Below are 13,431 nucleotides of genomic sequence, written 5' to 3'. Positions count from 1 at the left end.
ATAATAATAATAACATATATTTTTTTAAATTACTGTGCAATCCAAAAACTTCCTATATGATATTTTATTTTATTTTATATATATATATTTATTTATTTTTTGTTTGTTTTTCCTAAACCTTTATTTATAAATTGCAACGTTTACAAACAATTGAGAAATAATAATAATCAAAATATGTACAAAAACAGTACAAAACAGCGACAGGGTGTTGTAAACTCAATAAAGTAACTAAAATAGAATGCTATATATATATATATATATATATATATATATATATATATATATATATATATATATATATATATATATATATATATATATATAATTAATAAATTATTTACTGAACTTGTGTGAGCCTATGGCTTTGCACTTTGTTATATATATATATATATATATAGGCTCCAGTGCCCCCCGTGACCCCAAAGGGAATAAGCGGTAGAAAATGGATGGATGGATATATATATATATATATATATATATATATATATATATATATATATATATATATATATATATATATATATATATATATATATATATATATATAACAAAGTGCAAAGCCATAATTCATTTTTTTATTATTTTTTTATTTTGCAAATCTTTATGTATAAATTGCAACATTAAAAAATAATAATAATCAAAATAAGTACAAAAACAGAAAAAATTACAACAAACCTTTTTTTTTTCTTTTTGAAGAAGAAGAATTTTATTTTGAAATATAAAAAAAAATTAAGCTGACAAAAAAAATCAGCGTCGAAAAACAATAACTACATTGAAAACACCGTTTAATTTGCATTCTATTCGACATATTTGATATTTGTTTATTTATATTACTGCCTTTGTTGTGACGTCACTCCGCCGTGGCCCCGCCCCCACAGAAAAGCGCGCTCTGTGACAAGGTAAATTGCTTTGAAACGGAGCAGATGGGGTTCATTTAAGATCAGGGCTTTAAAAAAAAAAAAAAGAGAGAGAGAGAGAGAGAGAATGTGCCCTTTAACCATTGCTAGAAAGAATTAAATATCATAGAAAATGTTGCTCAACTTTGACTTAATTCCACAATTTCAAAGTTGATGTCCTACTAATTAACAACACACACAATCTGGGTTACATCCTTTTTATATTTAGGTCTGCCCGCTCTCTCCCATCTGTAATTTGGTTGCATATTTTTAGTGGCTGCAGTAATTGAGCAGCTTTAAGGAGAGCAAGTGCACAACTGAGCGGCTCACGTCCACATTATTTCAACTGGCGTGTTATTGACGTTGGAACAAATAATACATTTTTTCATTTCACTCACATGCTTGATAATAATCCAAACAGTCATGATGCAACAGCGGAAACATTGCAAAATAAAATAATAAATATCCATCCATCCAGGGCCGGCCCGTGGCATAGGTCGTATAGGCAAATGCTAAGGGCGCCGTCCATCAGGGGGCGCCACGCCAGTGCCACAAATGTTGGACAAAAAAAAATAAAAAATAAAAGTTGTTACTATTACTTCTAAATACAAAAAATAATCCCACGTTAATTAAAATGCAAAGTAATGCTTATTTAATAGAAATATTATTTGTTACAACATTACGCCGCCCCCTCCCTTCCCGTATCATGACTCTTTTTGGACGTCACCACATCAAAAAAATCAACACAAGATGTCAAAACGGCCAAAACTGTCAGGTGCCCAGGGAAGAAAAAAGAGAAAAGAAGAGGAGGAGAAACGAGAAAAAGACAGAGGTAGCAGGTAGGTAACGTTAGCCTACATACTTGCCAACCCTCCCGAATTTTCCGGGAGACTCCCGAAATTAAGCCCCTCTCCCAAAAACCTCCCGGGACAAATATTCTCCCGAAAATCTCCCTATTGATGGGAGGACAACAGGGTGACAAGAACTAAATCATCCAGAGTAGAGATAAATTGTATTATTATGTTTATCTTACCTAAAAATAAATATATTTATTTAATTAAAAAAAATAAAATAAAATAAAAATACATATTTACTATATTTTGCTAAAAATTAATTGTATTTTTATTTGTATTTTTTCTGACTCCTTATTACATCCAGCCATGTAATTATACATTAAAATAAACATATTTGAAATAATTAATTTTAAATTATCATAATTAATTTAAAATGACCATATTTAATTATTAAAATAATTGCTTGTTTATCAACAACTTTAGCATTTTATTCATTACATTTTGAAGCTCTCAGAAGCCAAGTTATGTTATATTCCTTAAGATTTATTTATGCAAGTTTGAAGTATCAATTATCTAAACACAGTTTTGTTTGCATATTTTCAGGATATATATATATATATATATATATATATATATATATATATATATATATATATATATATATATATATGTATGAAATACTTGACTTGGAGAATTCTGGCTGTCAATATACTCCTCCCCTCTTAACCACGCCCCCAACCACGCCGCGCCCCACCCCCGACCACGCCCCCAGCCCCCACCTCCCGAAATCGGAGGTCTCAAGGTTGGCAAGTATGCATTAGCCTACATGAAATTATTTGTCTGTTACAGAATGTGATAGTAACCCGGCTTTTTAGCATTAAGCTAATGTTACATGATTCGGCAATTGCTAATCAATAAATAGCGAGTTCTGTTTTAACGTCGGGTTAATATTGTGGAGGGGGCTAAATTGTTATGGAAAATAATAATGTAACGTTAGGTAATTACAGTACTCCCACCTTACATTCCTCAGGGACATTTGTATTAGATCTTTTAAGCAGCTGTTTTTTGTTTACATTGTTATTGCCTTCTGGTTAGCTAATGTTTGCCCTGCAGGTAATAGTCACTTTTCCACCCCTTTATATATTAAGTATAGTTGTAAGTAAAAAAAAAAGGTCAAAGACAAAGCTATTCGGTTTCTTGTGAGTATATACACTTCACTGCCGATGTGGGGGGGGGGGGCGCCACCTAAAATCTTGCCTAGGGCGCCACATTGGTTAGGGCCGGGCCTGGATATCGGTATCGGTAATTAAGAGTTAGACAATATCAGATATCAGCAAAAAAGCCATTATCGGACATCCCTAATTTCTATATATATATGTGTGTGTATGTATATATATATATATATATATATATATATATATATATATATATATATATATATATATATATATATATATATATATATATATATATATATGTGTATGTATATATATATATATATATATATATATATATATATATATATATATATATATATATATATATATATATATATATATGTATGTATGTATATATATGTATATATTGTGTATTTTACCTCTGTTTTAAATGGTATTTTTAGTCTGTCCTTTGCCTGTATTTCTTTGTGGTGTACAGCCTTTGTTATTCAAACTGTGGTTGTTTTTAAAGGGCTTTATAAATAAAGTTGGTATGGCATGGTAAGGTATGGTATGGGAAAACCGGTCCCTGGAAATAATGCCTACATTAAAGCGGTCCCGTGGTGTAAAAAAAAAAAGGTTGGGGACCACTGACTGATTTAGGGGCCTTTGTGTATTATTTAGAAAATGTTCATTGACATTATTACATTGACACATATTTGCTTCTTTTAGGTTTTTAAACGTGATTTGCAGGCCCTGTTGTTTATAACGCAGGAGTATAGTTTCACTTTCATTATAATAAACAACATACATTTAGTAGAGCAATAACAGTCACGTGTTCTGCTTAAATCTCCACGGGGATTCTGAAGCCTTTTTCATATTTTTAACCCACTGAGATAGGCTCCAGCGACCCCAAAAAGGGACAAGCGGTAGAAAAATGGATGGATGGATGTTGTTTTGCTGCGTTAAAATCATACATGTGTAATTATAATGTCACGTGTTTTTTGTTCACCTTTTATTGTGTTCGTTTTTAAAGGTGGCGGCTTAAGAACGCGCCGCACGTCAATCAAACTGGGAGGAGGGAGAGAGAGGGAGAGAGAGGGAGAGAGAGAGAGAGAGAGAGAGAGAGAGAGAGAGAGAGAGAGGGAGGATTAAGTGCGCGCGCGCCACCTCTTTAAAGGCGAATAAAAGCGGCGCGCGCGTCCACAATTTAGTCACATGTGACAAGGTCCCGCCAAAAACTACTTTTACTTTCGATTTGCCGGTTTGAACAAATCAGCCGCTATGTCGGACAAATGATTTGTGAGAGTGAAAGGATTAAAAAAGAAGAAGAATTGCGACAACTTGGAGGAAAGCGACTCTAATTGAGGTATACACTTATCTCTTTTTTTAATAATGATGATGTCATTCTAAAATGATTACATGATGATGTCATTCTAAATGATTAAGTGTTTGTCTTGTATTTTTTTATCCTCTCTGGAAACGTTGAATTAAGAAATTTAGCAGTGCGGGGAAAAAAATAGAACATTTCGATGATTACAATTGTTGCGCATAAAACGTTTCAATAATTGCAAAATTATTTTGCGCAACATATTGACGGAAACACGCAGAAAATGATATTAATCTGACATCAATGTTATAGAAATGTCTAATATTTACATTCCCTGCAGTCTCTTTTCAGTTCGCAATCATTCGGTCGTTAAGTAATAATTTATTTAATTCTAATTGTACGTTTGTTTTGACTGTAAAAGTTCAAAGTTGAGTGTTTTGTACATGAAATATAAAACCTGCCTATTTGCTCAAATAGGACTATTTTAAAACTAGAAGATCTTCGCAGGCCGGAATAACTCAATCATGTTTCTTTTTTTTCCCTACACAAATTATACAATAATATTAAGCTTGAAATACATTGATTATTATAAACTTTTAACAAACAAATACTTTTGCAGGAAAATACGGTACAACTTTTAGTGATAGTTTCAACAGACGGATTTTTAATGAAGGATGCGCGTTTTATTGTATATCTGAAAGTGATGTGAGAATATTCTGCATGGAAGTGTTTTGCAGACTAAAACATATACAGACAAAATGTAGAATAATTATGTTTAAAAGCAAAGTGTGTTGTCATCTTAACATCTTAAATGGAGAAGTGAATGTCAATTTGTTCTAAATTCATCACTCTTTTATCATTTAAAAATGCATAGTGCCACTAATATAATAATAATAATAATAATACTTAATTATAAATACATATTATAATAATAGTAATACTTAATTATAAATACATATATGTATGTAAATATATATATATGTGTGCGTGTGTGTGTGTGTGTGTGTGTGTGTATGATTTTAAGAATAATAATACAAATCATGTCTAACAATTATACTTAACTTTTTTTAAACTTTACTTTTCCCTAAAAATTATTTCATAATTAATAGCAACTTTTTTTTTTTTTTTTAAAACAATGGATTAATTAAAAATTATATTCTTAAAAAATAGTGATAGAATAGAAGTACTTTATTGATCCCTGGCGGAAATTCAGCACCACAGTATACAATAGACAAGAATAATAATAAATAATATAATATATATATAACATATTATATATATAATATATGAATAATATAAATATATTCTACATATACTCTACATTTAAGTGCAGTGTTCGTTTGGTCAATAGAATGTAATTGTTGCCATCAATTGTGATGCAATCTATTTCTGTATGTTGAATATAATTCATATTTATTTAATTTAATTTCCCCTCCTTTGTGTCTGCAGGTTGTTCTGCCAGCATGGACAAGTCTCACCTTTCCAACAGCGACATCATCATGGCGAGCCCCACGGGCGCCTACCCGCAGGAAGCTCTGACTCCGCCCAGGCCCGCCCACCATCACTCTTCGTCGTCCTTATCCTCGCCCTCCTCCTCGCCCCTCAAACCCAACCAGGTGGGCCAGGTCATCCTGTACGGCGTGCCCATCGTCTCGCTGGTCATCGACAACATCGAGAGGCTCTGCTTGGCGCAGATCTCCAACACGCTGCTGAAGAACTACAGCTACAACGAGATCCACAACCGCCGCGTGGCGCTGGGCATCACCTGCGTCCAGTGCACGCCCGTGCAGCTGGAGATCCTCCGCCGCGCCGGCGCCATGCCCATCTCCTCGCGGCGCTGCGGCATGATCACCAAACGCGAGGCCGAGCGCCTGTGCAAGTCCTTCCTGGGCGAGAACATGCCGCCCAAACTGCCCGACAACTTCGCCTTCGACGTGACGCACGAGTGCGCCTGGGGTTGCCGCGGTAACTTCATCCCCGCCCGCTACAACAGCTCCCGGGCCAAGTGCATCAAGTGCTCCTTCTGCAACATGTACTTCTCCCCCAACAAGTTCATCTTCCACTCCCACCGCACGCCGGACGCCAAGTACACCCAGCCGGACGCCGCCAACTTCAACTCCTGGCGGCGGCACCTCAAACTCAGCGACAAGCACCCGGCCGACGAGTTGGTCTACGCCTGGGAGGACGTGAAGGCCATGTTTAACGGCGGCAGTCGGAAGAGGGCGTTGCCTTCCTCGAGTCATTGTTCGTCCTTGAAGACGCTTACCAGCTCTCACATGATGGCCGGCGACCTCGGTCCTCAGAAACGGGCCCACTTTGACGACGAAGAGGAGCTGGACGGAGGCGGTTTGTCCCCTCGCAAGACCCCGCGCTACCCCGTCATCCCCGTGCCCAGCAAAGGCTTCGGGATGCTCCAAAAGTTCCCCCCCACGTCGCTCTTCCCTTCCCCCTACCCCTTCCCCGCCTTCGGCCTGTGCCAGCAGAAGAAGGAGGACGGCGACGTCACGGCCGGGCACAAAGGGACGGGATTGTCGGGTCTTTTATGGCCCGGACGTAAGGACACTTTTTATCCTCCCTTCTGCATGTTTTGGCCCCCGAGGGCAGCGGGGGGGATCCCGGTGCCCACCTACCTGCAGCCCCAGCCCAGCCTCTCCTCCCTGGCAGACAACCCCTCCCTCAGGCAGGCCTTCCTGGATCTCTCCGACTCGTCCGAGCCCGGCAACGGAAACGCCCTCAACACAAACATGACCCCCAGCAACGGGAGCGCCGCTTCAAGATCCGGCCTCTTCGATCCCGACTGCACGATGGTGACCCCTGACCTGCGGCCCGTGACCTCCGAGAGCTGGCTTAAACTCCTGGACAACCCCGGTCTTCAAGCCAGGAAGCCCAGCTACGGCTCGGCGTTCCGTCCCGTCGTCAAGGACGCGGAGAGCATGGCGAAGCTTCACGGCAACGCGGACGAAGAGCTCGGGGTCATGGCGGCCGGCTCGGACCGCCACTCGCGGCTCTCGCCCGGCAGCAGCTGCAGCTACGCCAGCGAGAGCGGGGAAGCCGAGGGAGGGGACAGCGAGGAGGACGGCGAGGTGGACGTGGAGTCCTCCAAGCAGGACGACGAAGAGGACGAGGGGGGCTTCGCCGGCCGCCCCACTCAGACTCAAACTAACTTGTTCCTGCCGGCGGTGAGCAACAGCGGCGGGGAGGAGAGGGGGAAAGCGAGGGGGAGTGCCTCCCCTCCCTCCCCTGTGGACCCCATCCGCTTGGAGTCCCCCAGCCTGCCCGCCTCCTCGCCCGCCAGCCTGCCGCTCTCCAGCTCCACGCCGCCGCACAGAGAAGAGCCGGCTTTCAAAAACGTAAATATGCCCGCAGGCCACATGAGCTCATTATTATTGAAATGGTGCAGCAGCAGGCAGTGATGAGATCTGAGAGGAGCTCCAGGACTCCAAACACTCAGATCCCGACTAGAATACTAGGACTCCAAACACTCTGATCCCGACTAGAATACTAGGACTCCAAACACTCTGATCCCCACTAGAATGCTAGGACTCCAAACACTCTGATCCCGACTAGAATACTAGGACTCCAAACACTCTGATCCCCACTAGAATACTAGGGCTCCAAACACTCTGATCCCCACTAGAATGCTAGGACTCCAAACACTCTGATCCCGACTAGAATACTAGGACTCCAAACACTCTGATCCCCACTAGAATACTAGGACTCCAAACACTCTGATCCCCACTAGAATGCTAGGACTCCAAACACTCTGATCCCGACTAGAATACTAGGACTCCAAACACTCTGATCCCGACTAGAATACCAGGACTCCAAACACTCTGATCCCCACTAGAATACTAGGACTCCAAACACTCTGAACCCGACTAAAATACTAGGATTCCAAACACTCTGATCACCACTAGAATACTAAGACTCCAAACACTCTAATCCCGATTACAATACTAGGACTCCAAACACTCTGACCCCCACTAGAATACCAGGACTCCAAACACTCTGATTCCCTTTAGAATACTAAGACTCCAAACACTCTGATCCCTATTACAATACTAGGACTCCAAACACTCTGATCCCCACTAGAATACTAGGACTCCAAACACTCTGATCCCGACTAGAATACTAAGACTCCAAACACTCTGATCCCGACTAGAATACTAAGACTCCAAACACTCTGATCCCGACTAGAATACTAGGACTCCAAACACTCTGATCCCCACTAGAATACTAGGACTCCAAACACTCTGATCCCGACTAGAATACTAGGACTCCAAACACTCTGATCCCCACTAGAATACTAGGACTCCAAACACTCTGATCCCGACTCGAATACCATGACTCCAAACACTCTGATCCCCACTAGAATACTAAGATTCCAAACACTCTGATCCCCACTAGAATACTAGTACTACAAACACTCTGATCCCCACTAGAATACTAGGACTCCAAACACTCTGATCCCCACTAGAATACTAGGACTCCAAACACTCTGATCCCCACTAGAATACTAGGACTCCAAACACTCTGATCCCCACTAGAATACTAGGACTCCAAACACTCTGATCCCCACTAGAATGCTAGGACTCCAAACACTCTGATCCCGACTAGAATACTAGGACTCCAAACACTCTGATCCCCACTAGAATACTAGGACTCCAAACACTCTGATCCCCACTAGAATACTAAGACTCCAAACACTCTGATCCCCACTAGAATACTAGTACTCCAAACACTCTGATCCCGACTAAAATACTAGGATTCCAAACACTCTGATCCCCACTAGAATACTAGTACTCCAAACACTCTGAACCCGACTAAAATACTAGGATTCCAAACACTCTGATCCCGAATAAAATACTAGGACTCCAAACACTCTGATCCCCACTAGAATACTAAGACTCCAAACACTCTGATCCCCACTAGAATACTAGTACTCCAAACACTCTGATCCCGACTAAAATACTAGGATTCCAAACACTCTGATCCCCACTAGAATACTAAGACTCCAAACACTCTGATCTCGATTACAATACTAGGACTCCAAACACTCGGATCCCCACTAGAATACTAAGACTCTAAACACTCGGATCACGATTAAAATACTAGGACTCCAAACACTCTGATCCCCACTAGAATACCAGGACTCCAAACACTCTGATTCCCACTAGAATACACTCTGATCCCCACTAGAATACCAGGACTCCAAACACTCTGATCCCCACTAGAATACACTCTGATCCCCACTAGAATACCAGGACTCCAAACACCCTGATCCCCACTAGAATACCAGGACTCCAAACACTCTGATCCCCACTAGAATACACTCTGATCCCCACTAGAATACCAGGACTCCAAACACTCTGATCCCCACTAGAATATCAGGACTCCAAACACTCTGATCCCCACTAGAATATCAGGACTCCAAACACTCTGATCCCCACTAGAATACCAGTACTCCAAACACTCTGATCCCCACTAGAATACTAGGACTCCAAACACTCTGATCCCCACTAGAATATCAGGACTCCAAACACTCTGATCCCCACTAGAATATCAGGACTCCAAACACTCTGATCCCCACTAGAATACCAGTACTCCAAACACTCTGATCCCCACTAGAATACTAGGACTCCAAACACTCTGATCCCCACTAGAATACTAAGACTCCAAACACTCTGATCCCGATTACAATACTAGGACTCCAAACACTCTGATCCCCACTAGAATACCAGGACTCCAAACACTCTGATCCCCACTAGAATACTAGGACTCCAAACACTCTGATCCCCACTAGAATACTAGGACTCCAAACACTCTGATCCCCACTAGAATACTAGGACTCCAAACACTCTGATCCCCACTAGAATACTCGGACTACAAACACTCTGATCCCCACTAGAATACTAGGACTCCAAACACTCTGATCCCCACTAGAATACTAGGACTCCAAACACTCTGATCCCGACTCGAATACCAGGACTCCAAACACTCTGATCCCGACTAGAATACTAGGACTCCAAACACTGATCCCCACTAGAATACTAGTACTCCAAACACTCTGATCCCGACTAAAATACTAGGATTCCAAACACTCTGATGCCCAATAGAATACTAGGACTCCAAACACTCTGATCCCGACTCGAATACCAGGACTCCAAACACTCTGATCCCGACTAGAATACTAGGACTCCAAACACTGATCCCCACTAGAATACTAGTACTCCAAACACTCTGATCCCGACTAAAATACTAGGATTCCAAACACTCTGATGCCCACTAGAATACTAGTACTCCAAACACTCTGATCCCGACTAAAATACTAGGATTCCAAACACTCTGATGCCCACTAGAATACTAGGACGCCAAACACTCTGATCCCGATTACAATACTAGGACTCCAAACACTCTGATCCCCACTAGAATACTAAGACTCCAAACACTCTGATCCCCACTAGAATACTAGTACTCCAAACACTCTGAACCCGACTAAATACTAGGATTCCAAACACTCTGATCCCCACTAGAATACTAGGACTCCAAACATTCTGATCCCGACTAAAATACTAGGATTCCAAACACTCTGATCCCGATTAAAATACTAGGACTCCAAACACTCTGATCCCCACTACAATACTAAGACTCCAAACACTCTGATCCCCACTAGAATACTAGTACTCCAAACACTCTGATCCCGACTAAAATACTAGGATTCCAAACACTCTGATCCCCACTAGAATACTAAGACTCCAAACACTCTGATCTCGATTACAATACTAGGACTCCAAACACTTTGATTCCCACTATAATACCAGGACTCCAAACACTCTGATTCCCACTAGAATACACTCTGATCCCCACTAGAATAACAGGACTCCAAACACTCTGATCCCCACTAGAATACACTCTGATCCCCACTAGAATACCAGGACTCCAAACACTCTGATCCCCACTAGAATACACTCTGATCCCCACTAGAATACCAGGACTCCAAACACTCTGATCCCCACTAGAATACTAGGACTCCAAACACTCGGACCCCCACTAGAATACCAGGACTCCAAACACTCGGATCCCCACTAGAATACTAGGACTCCAAACACTCTGATCCCCACTAGAATACTAAGACTCCAAACACTCTGATCCCGATTACAATACTAGGACTCCAAACACTCTGATCCCGACTAAAATACTAGGATTCCAAACACTCTGATCCCCACTAGAATACTAGGACTCCAAACACTCTGATCCCGACTAAAATACTAGGATTCCAAACACTCTGATCCCCACTAGAATACTAGGACTCCAAACACTCTGATCCCCACTAGAATACTAAGACTCCAAACACTCTGATCCCGATTACAATACTAGGACTCCAAACACTCTGATCCCGACTAAAATACTAGGACTCCAAACACTCTGATCCCCACTAGAATACTAGGACTCCAAACACTCTGATCCAGACTAAAATACTAGGATTCCAAACACTCTGATCCCCACTAGAATACTAGGACTCCAAACACTCTCATCCCCACTAGAATACTAGGACTCCAAACACTCTGATCCCCACTAGAATATCAGGACTCAAAACACTCTGATCCCCACTAGAATATCAGGACTCAAAACACTCTGATCCCCACTAGAATACACTCTGATCACCACTAGAATACACTCTGATCCCCACTAGAATACCAGGACTCCAAACACTCTGATCCCCACTAGAATACACTCTGATCACCACTAGAATACACTCTGATCCCCACTAGAATACCAGAACTCCAAACACTCTGATCCCCACTAGAATACACTCTGATCACCACTAGAATACACTCTGATACCCACTAGAATACCTGGACTCCAAACACTCTGATCCCCACTAGAATGCTAGGACTCCAAACACTCTGATCCCGACTCGAATACCAGGACTCCAAACACTCTGATCCCCACTAGAATACCAGGACTCCAAACACTCTGATCCCCACTAGAATACTAGGACTCCAAACACTCTGATCCCGACTAGAATACTAGGACTCCAAACACTCTGATCCCCACTAGAATACTAGAACTCCAAACACTCTGATCCCCACTAGAATATACTTAGTGACGGTGTTTGTCCTCAGCCTGTTGGGACAAGTCTCATCTTTAAGCTGTTGACACTTGCATTAATAACCTCTTAGTGTCCATGCATTATTTTGACAAGTATTTCATAAAGTAAACAAACAGAAATGTTTTCACTAATTGCCCCCAAAAATGTGATCCCCAGGTGGACAAAAACAGAAATGAAGGACTACCCGCCTACGCAACCAAAGACACTTCAGGTGAGTTTTATAAGTCATTTTTGTTTCACATTGAGAATAATAATATGTCACCATGTGCTGCTCTCATAATAACTCTAAAATTGTGGTTCTATGACAGCAGCTCAGCAAACAGTGGAGGACAACAAAGAGCAGAACGGCTTCTTCGGAGCAGACACCGAGACGTCAGCGCCGGACTACTGGAGGGAAAGCTCAGGTGGGTTTTGTCATTTTTTCACTTTTCTAAATGTTGTCAAGCAATGTTGGGATTAAATCAATTCAATCATTTATTTGTCAGTTTAAAAAACTGCAATCGGATTTTACCAAATCTTTTTAGGCCTTCAGTTATTATTATTATTACTATTATGTTCTTTCTTACATTGTTTCAACCCTCTAGGACAGAGCTGGGCAAATGAAGGCCCGGGGGCCACATGGGGCCCGTTAAGCTTTTCAATCTGGCCCGCCGGACATTCCCAAAAATGTTTTTATATCTTTAAGATGTAAAGTGTAGCTGCCATTATGATGTGCACTCATGTTTTCTAATGACCGTAAGTCTTGAAATATACAAAGTACTTCAATGGTTGGAATCTGCGCTTTTGCATGATATTTTAGTGACTAGTTAGTGACAATATTATTTTGATACTTTTCGGTACTTTTCTAAATAAAGGGGACCAGAAAAAATTGCATTGTTGACTTTATTTTAACAAAAAATCTTAGGGTGTGGCGGACCGGTACTTTTTAGAGGCGGTATGGTACCGAATATGATTCATTAGTATCATGGTACTATACTACAAACGTTTGTAATACCCGTATACCATACAATCCTACTAGTTACTATGGTAATCTACGTCACAGCAGGTCAGACGAGGCACCAAGCAGTGTGGGTGTGGCTTGATTGCAAAATATGTCGATTGAGAGGGGGTGTGACGTTCATATGTTCTCAATATTCAGGGT

General features: G+C 41.1%; 1 protein-coding gene across 2 annotated transcripts in view; it reads left to right on the top strand.

The window, feature by feature from the left end:
* The first annotated feature begins 4,068 nt into the window (after positions 1 to 4,068).
* The window catches only part of skor2 (SKI family transcriptional corepressor 2), a 35,024-nt gene continuing 25,661 nt past the window's right edge, over positions 4,069 to 13,431 (top strand). Inside the window, exons 1-4 of one of the 2 annotated variants that reach the window (XM_061980920.2) lie at positions 4,069 to 4,216; positions 5,627 to 7,527; positions 12,447 to 12,501; positions 12,602 to 12,694. In XM_061980920.2, the coding sequence (XP_061836904.2) occupies positions 5,641 to 7,527; positions 12,447 to 12,501; positions 12,602 to 12,694 (2,035 nt within the window). In that variant the 5' untranslated portion in view covers positions 4,069 to 4,216; positions 5,627 to 5,640. Of the gene's footprint in view, positions 4,217 to 5,626; positions 7,528 to 12,446; positions 12,502 to 12,598; positions 12,695 to 13,431 lie in introns of both variants that reach the window. The other variant, XM_061980919.2, reaches the window with a different exon arrangement.

The sequence above is a fragment of the Nerophis lumbriciformis genome, linkage group LG20 (assembly GCF_033978685.3).
Source record: "Nerophis lumbriciformis linkage group LG20, RoL_Nlum_v2.1, whole genome shotgun sequence".
NCBI classification, from domain to species: domain Eukaryota; kingdom Metazoa; phylum Chordata; class Actinopteri; order Syngnathiformes; family Syngnathidae; genus Nerophis; species Nerophis lumbriciformis.
This window is presented reverse-complemented; position numbering and strand designations above follow the sequence as displayed.